Source organism: Tachysurus vachellii, chromosome 12 (genome assembly GCF_030014155.1).
Source record: "Tachysurus vachellii isolate PV-2020 chromosome 12, HZAU_Pvac_v1, whole genome shotgun sequence".
NCBI classification, from domain to species: Eukaryota; Metazoa; Chordata; class Actinopteri; order Siluriformes; family Bagridae; genus Tachysurus; species Tachysurus vachellii.
This window is the reverse complement of record NC_083471.1, coordinates 22,256,111-22,265,461: the sequence shown is the minus strand read 5'-3', so window position 1 is coordinate 22,265,461 and position 9,351 is coordinate 22,256,111. Positions and strand designations below refer to the sequence as shown.

General features: G+C 38.2%; 1 protein-coding gene across 1 annotated transcript in view; it reads left to right on the top strand.

The window, feature by feature from the left end:
* Positions 1–7,707, top strand: part of niban2b (niban apoptosis regulator 2b) — a 42,734-nt gene extending 35,027 nt beyond the window's left edge. Inside the window, exons 9-14 of the mRNA XM_060883246.1 lie at positions 554–741; positions 1,315–1,470; positions 3,966–4,079; positions 4,997–5,104; positions 5,202–5,313; positions 5,789–7,707. Of these exons, the coding sequence (XP_060739229.1) occupies positions 554–741; positions 1,315–1,470; positions 3,966–4,079; positions 4,997–5,104; positions 5,202–5,313; positions 5,789–6,732 (1,622 nt within the window). The 3' untranslated portion in view covers positions 6,733–7,707. The remainder of the gene's footprint in view (positions 1–553; positions 742–1,314; positions 1,471–3,965; positions 4,080–4,996; positions 5,105–5,201; positions 5,314–5,788) is intronic.
* Positions 7,708–9,351: the final 1,644 nt, after the last annotated feature.

Sequence of the window (9,351 nt, the reverse complement as noted above, 5' to 3'; positions counted from 1 at the left end):
AGTCACTGGTTATCTTTAAACGATGGGTGAAGACCCACCTCTTCCTAAAACGCTAAAGCTAGCACTTATTTTCTTTGTTTGTTTTATGTGAAAAAAAACTTGAACAGAGTTTCAGGTTGATGGTATCCTAAGTCTGTAACCTAATGAACCTTCAAAGCACTTTTGAACGTCGCTCTGAATAAAACCTTCTGCTAAATGCCAAAAATGGAAATGCTTTAGACATGTGGAAAAATTCCGCCTAGTCGAGTCTCTGGGTATCAAAGAGTCTGGTGGATTAGGGAAGAACTGCAACACAGACAGGTTGTAAAAGCCCAAATGCTTTAGTACCCTTTAGGTGTGGAGTGTTTTTGTGTAGCAGTTGACAAGGGTCATAGCAGTGTTTTAACTTGCTACGGCTTTGTTTTCTGCATTGTTAAAGCAAGTTTATTGACATTTTGGACTTGTGGCAGATTTTAGGTGAGAGAGATAGAACCTATCTGGCTTTTGGCTGTTTTTCTGGTGGAGATTTGAACATTTTTTTTTTTCTTTCCCTTTCTTCCTTGCTGACTTTCAGCTCTGGTGCTGCCCAAGGCTGAGAAACTTCTCAAGGTGAGCATCGAGCCGTATATCGGCTCCATCCTTGAGGCCCTGATGGAACCCACCAGCCGAGGTTTCTTCGAGGTGCGTGATGTTTTCTTTAGAGAGCTGGTGGAAATGAGCAAGAACCTGCTGAACGGCGGCAGCAAAGAGAAGCTGGGAGAGGTGAGAGCGATGATCCTGAGCGTTTAATACAGCATTTTTGATTTTTATTCGTTGAGGAGAAAGAGCATAACACCACAACCTGCAGTTGTTTATTAAGATTATTTTCCTCTTTTTAGCATTTTTTGTGCAACCATTTAACCCTTTATGGTTAAATTCAGTTCAAAGTGAAAACACTAGTTCTTGTTATCTCTTCTGTTATAACAGCTATACTCAGCTATACTAGCTATACTCACCTATGTAAGGAGACATCTTATAATAAGAAATTACACAGCAGCTTGTAACCAGATTTGCTCTGATATCAATCTATTTTTATTAATAACACATTTGACTGACAAGTAGAGCTATTTTTACAGGCAAGAATAATACATTAAATAAATATTAATTCCAATTCCCTTTCTATTCTCTGACATTTGCATTATTAGTCTTTTTTTTTTTTTTTTTTTTTTTTTTTTTTAAATTACTAATCACAAAACCATTATTTTTTTTAAGTTTCCTGATTTCAGGTTTATAATCGAAACCCAAAGCTGTATATTTGAGCCTGATGTAACCGTGAGCTATCGTTTTGCTCTGTAGTATATGGAGAAGATCTCCATGCTGGCTTTCCACCCGGTGAAAATGCAGTGCTGCTATGAGAAGGTCGAGCAGCTGAGTCTGGAGGGCCTGCAGCAGCGCTTCGACGTCACCAGTCCGTCCGTGTTCGTCCAGAGAGCCCAGATCCTCATGAGAGAGGTGAGTCTCGTCCTGTTTCACTGTGATCCTGTAGTTACAGCTCCATGGGAAAAATTCACTCATGCATCCAGAGCAGCATGGAAAAAAAGTGCTGTTATAATTAATAATTAATCAGCAATGAATTCAAGCTATTCTGGATATGTGATCATTTTATTTCTCTGAAAGACTGAATAGTCCGAAGAACATCTTTAACGCGTCTCATGAATCGTACGTAGATGGTTGTAAATTGTCCGGTGATTTATGATATGCCGTGTCTTATTTACTTTTTATTATGGTTTTGTTAATGTGAAGAGAAATGGAAGAATGTGATGTTTAAGTGTCTTTCTCTGCCATCACTGAACCATTTTGCAGTCATAGACCACTTTAACTGGAAAACAACTCCAACTGAACCCAATTTATTTATTTCATTATTTCATGAACATTATATAAATGTGTTCATTAAGCTAAAATAAATGCACAAAGGTTGGTGTACTTATTCCTTACATCATAACGCCCGAGTCTGTCTTTTTTAAAAAAAATTGAGATTTGGATTAAAGTCTTTTGGGCAAATGACTTTTTCTTCTTTTTTCTTTTTTTAAGACAGTATTTTCTTTTGGGTTGAACTGGTGTAGTAAACAATAAACAGCTATGCAAATATCCACTTTTTAGTTCTAACATCTCTAATTTCAACTTTTATAGATAAATTAAATAATATTTTTGCTTATGCAAAAAAAAAAATTGCAAAATGCGTACCTTTTTAAGAAATATTTTACCTCAGCGTTGCTGTTTTCTCAAACCTGATTGGTCAGTAGGTGTTGATTAATCGTCTACAACAGAATCTCCGCCAATAATCGATGAACCCTTTACACAAGAACTTGATTGGAAAAACATGATTTCTTTATCAAAATAAAATTTTACATTTTATGAAAGGATTCAACAGTTTCAGCACTTTTTTTTTTTTTCCTCACAGTTTTCATGAAGTTTTTCTTATATAATCTTCAACATGTACTTGGTAACAGTAGCTAACTTGTTTTGTGGACGTTACACATCTATTATACTATAACTATAAAAAGATTCAAAAAAGTACAATGTGCTGTTCATTAATAATATTTATTATGAAACACAAATGATAAATTGCTGCTTTGGTGTAACAAGACTGAAGCACTATTATGGGGAAAATGGTCAACCTTGTTTTGGGCGACTTCACACCCTACTGTGGATTATTTCTTTCTTCTAATATAGTGTCTTATTCTCTGAGGTATCATCGTAGCACTGACGTCTGACTTCGTTGCTAGCGTATTTCAGTTGTATTTATGTTGAGAGAGTTGAATTCTAAATATCCTGCACATTTCTACTCTAGTGGATTGATAATAGATTAGTATTATACACGAGCAGCCGTAATAACAGCAGATTCTTGATTCGTATCTGACTTATTTACATGGTGTTCGAGAGGAAAATGTAACAGGGAGAAGATTTTTGAGAGCTTGGTGTTAAAGCATGGGAGCGGTGACACAAGACTGAACATGCAGAGTGTATTTTTATCAGCACTGGATCACAAGTTTCTCACAAGAATCCCAACTGTTGCAGCCTTTGTGTGAGGGCGCCCCCTGTTGGCTAACGTGGGAAATCCTTTGTGTTGCTTTAAAGGCGAAATAAATAAATCTCGTGTTTTCTCAGGGTTCAATAAATGATCTATCCATTTGTCCGTCCGTCAGTCTGTCTGTCGATATATCTTCCCGTAAACTCTGATTAATGCAGATTATAGTGGATCATCAGCCAGATTTCAGGTTTACACTTTGAATTTACAAAATAGCAATAAATTCTAAAGGTAAACTGCAGAAATTGAATGTCGTCTGAAAGAAATAATGTGTGTGAGTTAATGGAGTTGCAGTAAATCATGGACTGCATCATAATGCAGCAATGAATTGATTTTTAATTTTTAATTCATTTAATTAATCATTTTTAAACAAGGGGGGCACGGTGGCTTAGTGGTTAGCACGTTCGCCTCACACCTCCAGGGTCGGGGTTCGATTCCCGCCTCCACCTTGTGTGTGTGGAGTTTGCATGTTCTCCCCGTGCCTCGGGGGTTTCCTCCGGGTACTCCGGTTTCCTCCCCCGGTCCAAAGACATGCATGGTAGGTTGATTGGCATCTCTGGAAAATTGTCCATAGTGTGTGATTGTGTGAGTGAATGAGAGTGTGTGTGTGTGCCCTGCGATGGGTTGGCACTCCGTCCAGGGTGTATCCTGCCTTGATGCCCGATGACGCCAGGCACAGGCTCCCCGTGACCTGAGGTAGTTCGGATAAGCGGTAGAAGATGAATGAATGAATGAATTTTTAAACAAACTGATCCATTAAAGCTCAAATAAAAATAAAATGCAAATAATTATTTAGGCCCTAAACACTTAATGCAGCTTTCACTTGGATGATGATGATGATGATAATAATAATAATAATAATAACAACTCTTCCAGACATGTCATCTCATGTGTGTCACTGTTCATCTTTTTTTTGCAGCAAATGGATGATGCCGTGTACACGTTCGAGCAGCTGCTCCATCAGAGTCTGGAGGGTCATGAGGAGGAAGATCTCTGTAAAACAATCCAGCGGTGCCAGGACCGAGTCATCAAGGTGCCGCAAATGAGGATATCTGTCTGTCAGAGTTTAGCTGTTCAAGAATTATTGGCACCTTTTATCCAAAATGAATCATATGTTGATGTTTAGAGTTTAAACACATGATTTGAATAAGATTGAAAACTACACTCCTAAAAGTAAGTTCAGTGGAGGATCTCAGACTCTGAGATCTGTTTTTTTTTTTTTTTTTCTTAGGATGCCAGTTTTTAAAAGTTACTTTAAATATATTTTGAGTACAAATAAATATCTTTCTCCTCATGGGAAAAAAAAAAGACTAAAAGAGACAAAAAGATGCTTTGTGATTCTGAAACTGTTCACCTGATTTGGAAGTAAATATCCTAAAATTCAATCATGCTCATTATTGAATTTCAGCTCTGATTTACTGTAAAAATAACAACAACTTAATCAACTTACCCCAATATCCATCAACCAGAATGTATTTATTTTTTGGTCTCCTAATGTCCACGTCGTCTAGTGAAAATGTAGTTTTTTGATTTATAGTTATTTGATTTAGTTATTTGAGGGTTTAATCTTTCAATTTTTTAGTAGTAGAAATAAAACGGAGACCATTTAAGGATAAGAAGATAAAAATATATATATTTATATATCGTTATTGCATCATACTTTTTATCCGTTTATACTTGCATTTAAAACGACCTCGTTTCTGTCATCACTTATGTTATATCTTATATATAAGTGATGGGCGCTGACACTGGAGTCTCCTTCCATACATATTTAATTTGTCTTATTATATAAATTGTTTTATTCATATTTAATCATATTAATTTGTTTATCATGTTCTTTTTTTTATTCTGGAGTCGGAATATAGGCGCCAGTAAAGGTGCCAATAATTCTGCACACATCATTGTATTTCATTTCAATGTTTCTTTTTTTCCTTTTTTCATATTCCACAGAAATATGACTATGACAGCAGCACTGTACGTAAGAGGTTCTTCAGAGAGGCTCTACTACAGATCTTTATCCCCTACATGCTGAAACAGCTCTCTCCGTCCTGCTCTGCAGTAAGAACACACACACACACACACACACACTTAATACTTTCTCTACACATACATTTTATTGCATTAGCCTAAGGATGAATCTAATATCTGCCTGTAGGAATTGCCTCGTTTCCAGGAACTGATCTTTGAAGATTTCTCCCGTTTCATTTTGGTCGAGAACATATTTGAGGAGGTGGTGCTTCAGACAGTCATGAAGGACATCATGATGGGTGAGACATGACTCCGGTCGCACAATTCGACAGCGCTGTGGTATAAGAGAAAATATATGTGTACTGTAAACTTTTTTTTTACAATACTTGATCTAGGTTTGCGAACATTGGCATGTTATTAAACATCTGAATAGATGAAGTAATGATAATAAAGAACAGTTGATACAAAGAAATAAAAAATAAAAAAGGTTGATACTGACTTCATTTATTCTGGTGTTGCATCATATTATATTGACGTATTAACCAGTCCTAGAATCGATGTTACTCTGCAGTAAAATCTACAAGAAACAGACGTAATACACTGCGTACACTGTTATCAGTGCAAAACCAAGTATCGAGGCTTAGTAAGGTTTCTTTCTGGAATCTACATCCAGTTAGAAAACGCATCTTTTTGTAAAAGTAGTTTTTAGGACAACTTATTACCAGACATCGGCAAGAGTTTTCAAACTTTCTAACTCTTACTTTTTATTTGCAGCTGTAAAGGAGGCTGCCGTTCAGAGAAAACACAACCTGTACAGGGACAGCATCGTTCTGACCAACAGCGACCCCAACCTCCACCTGCTGGGCGAGAACCCGTCCATCGACTGGGCAGGAGAGTACGGAGACAAACTGGAAGTGGACGGAGAGCATGATGGAGATACAGCGGCCCAGAAGAGACGCAGGATGAAACAAGTGGTGTCCATGATCCAGGTGGATGGACATAACACAACGCTTCTCAACGAGTCCTGCTTGGAGGTCCCCAGCGTTCATGACATCCCTGAAGAACAGGGTGAGGGAGATTCTGATGCTCAGCCCTCTTGTGCATCTGAAAAGGCAGCACCTGTCAAAGAGGAGGTTAGTGGGTCATCACCTAAGGAAACGGCACCCGATTTACCCAATGGGACTGCGGCAAAGCTTGATAAAATGGAAGCTGCACCAAAGTCTCCACAGGACTCTGAGAGCAAGCTGGCCATAGAGAGCGCCATCCAGCAGATCGAGGACGCAGTCCAAGGAGAAGATGGCGAGCAAAGTCCAGATAGAATCGCTCTGGAGAAAACAGAAGAAACTTTAAGCGCTAAAGCGGAAACAAATAGCGCACTTAAAAAAGACGACCAGTTGGCAGCGCCAGCGAACCAGGAGGTTCAATCTACACCATTAAACACAGAGAAACCTGCAAAAGATCAAGAAACCATTACAAAGCCCAAGAAAGAAGAGCAAACAGATGCTGCAGAGAACTTCTCAGATTCGCACACAGAACCTCAGCAGCTCAGCACCGACACAGACAGCGGCTTCCAGTCGCCAGCCAATGAGACAGCCGAGGAGGAAGAGCTGAAAGCTGGCACGGCAACCATGGAGGCGGGACAAGAGAAACACAATGACTCTGAAAAGGAAGGCGAGGATGCTAGGAAAGGAGCTGACACACTGACAACGCAGACATAGACATCATTAATTATACAATTGTGTTTATTTTTTATGGAAAACGCTAGAAACACCAGCCCACTGATCACAGAAGTGATGGTTTTACAGAGGGTTTTTACGGTGGTTGGTTTGTTTACACAGAAATCACCTCTCACATTTCCTTTACAGTTAAGCGTCTGTTTTTGATTCTTAAAATAAAAATCAGATCTTATCTTTTAAACATTTCACCTTTTCTTTTTGCACATATTTGAATTGCTGTCACTCAGATGGGCTTCAATATTAAAACAAAACCAAACATCATGTCATAAATATCATTTGCTGATTATTGTGCTGTTACAGAGTGCTGAGAAATGGGAAGCTTTTGCCAATAAGACTGCTTAACACTATATAATTGACTTCATGCCTTATACAGTAATTGTCTCCTATTGTATCTTCTGCAATTTTATTTTTTATTTTTTTTTTATTTTTTATTATTTTTTTTTTACAAGTCTATAAAAGTCCAAACTGAAAACACTGAATTTTATTTTTGCTATTCCTTTTTATATAGTTTTATTTCTGTTGGACCTAACAGATTTGTGAATATCCAGAGATTTCCTGTACTCTAAATAGTTAAATATTAAACATAAATCCTTATTTAGTATTAAGTGAAACGGTTTCCTTCCTTTATACTCAAACTAAACTCTATTACTGTCTGTTGTCATATGTAGCACGCGTCTGGTCCAGTACGACTTTCAGACTGGCTGCATTCATGCTGTGAGATCGGTATGATTCAACCAGAACATTATACACTATAAGCATGAACTATAGTAATAGGAAACCTGCAAGTGTTACCTGGGGGGTTGGTTTTAAAACTGAAATGACAATCAAAATTGTTAAAAGGCGAATATGTAATTATTGCATCAATCTATCGTTCAAAATGTTTATTTATTATCTGATGCAGTTCATTGCCTTCTTTGTTTCATTGAAAATGATCAACAATAAATCAATTAGATATGACATTGTAATTGTGCTTGTATTTTCTAGTCATTATTATCGTCACAGTCTGTGCTTTATATCCAATATATCCAACACTTAAGTACTGCTACTGACCTAATATCCACTGGGACTTCTGTTCTATATATTTGTGTCCTCCAATGTTACTTTCTTCATTTTATATTTAAATAAATGTTTCTACCCTTAAATGCAAACAGAAATGTGGAGGTACAAGTACAAACTTTGGATCCCAAAGTGATTTTGTGAAAATGATCCGAATGCAGTTTGAATTCTTTATTGAGTTTATTGTCGTAGGCTAGAACATTAAAGGTGGGGTGCACGATGTTTGAAAACTGCTTCAGAAAACTAAGTCGGGCCGACAAACAAAACAAACGTGTAGCCAATGAGCAGAAAGGGGCGTGTCTTGTCAGTATGCGGCGGAGAGAGTGTTCAGTGCGCATGTGTGACATTAGCAGAAAGTGAGTGATACAGTACATTGACATGGCGGATACCTGCCGTTACCTCTGCCTCGGGTTCTATGGTGTTGAACATAGTCTTCCGTGTGAAACGGAGCTAAACCTTTCACGGTACAACAATGTACTACAAAAACACATTTGTATTACCATAATATTACTCATTGAGTTCATTTATTTATTTATTTATTTATGCTGCGATCCCTCCACTGGCTTCCGGTAGCTGCACGCATCAGATTCAAAACACTAATGCTGGCCTACAAAGCCAATAATGGACCAGCTCCCTCTTACCTCAAAGCCCTCATCACTCCACGCACTGCACCCCGCACCCTCCTATTTATCAGCACTGCGCGACTGGTTCCACCATCTCTCACGGTAAGAGGCAAGTATACTACAAGACTCTTCTCTGTACTGGCACCAAGGTGGTGGAACGAACTTCCCCTAGAGGTCCGGACAGCTGAGTCACTGGCTATTTTCAAGCGGCGGTTGAAGACCTACTTATTCAGGAAACACTTCAACTAGCACTTCTTTCATTATCTTTTGCATTTTGAAAAAAAAAAAAAAACAAAACACACCTTTTGACACTTTCATTGTAACTTTGAACAAATGTTTTAAATTCATGGTATCTTAAGTATGTAACTTAGTGAGCCAGCATTAATGTATTCAATGTTAGAGATTTAAGCACTTATGTACGTCGCTCTGGATAAGGGCGTCTGCCAAATGCTGTAAATGTAAATGTAAATGTAAATTTATTGATAAAAAATCTCCCCTCGGCCAGCTGCCCCAGCAGGTTCCGCCATAATAGTTGCCTAGGTTGTGTATGTACTGCATGTGTGGGGCGGAGCTATCAAAACAGGGGTGACATCCTTTTTAGGTTAGGGGCGTGTTTGTTTTGGTGATTTCAAATGTCAACATTGGCTTTCAAACATCGTGCACCCCACCTTTAAATCATAGAATTTGTGACAAACACCAGACAATGTTTGGATGAACCTGTTGGCACTGTAGCCTCAGATTCCTGTTGCCAAAGTGGAACCTGATGCAGTCTTGTGTCTCTTGTAGCCCTCAAGATCTGAGATGCTTTTCTACTCAGCATTGTACGTAAATTAGTTATTCAAGTAACCCTAGCCTTCCTGACCTTACTAGTCTTTTTTTTTTTCTGAAAACTCTCATCCGAAAGGTGTTTCCACCTACAGAA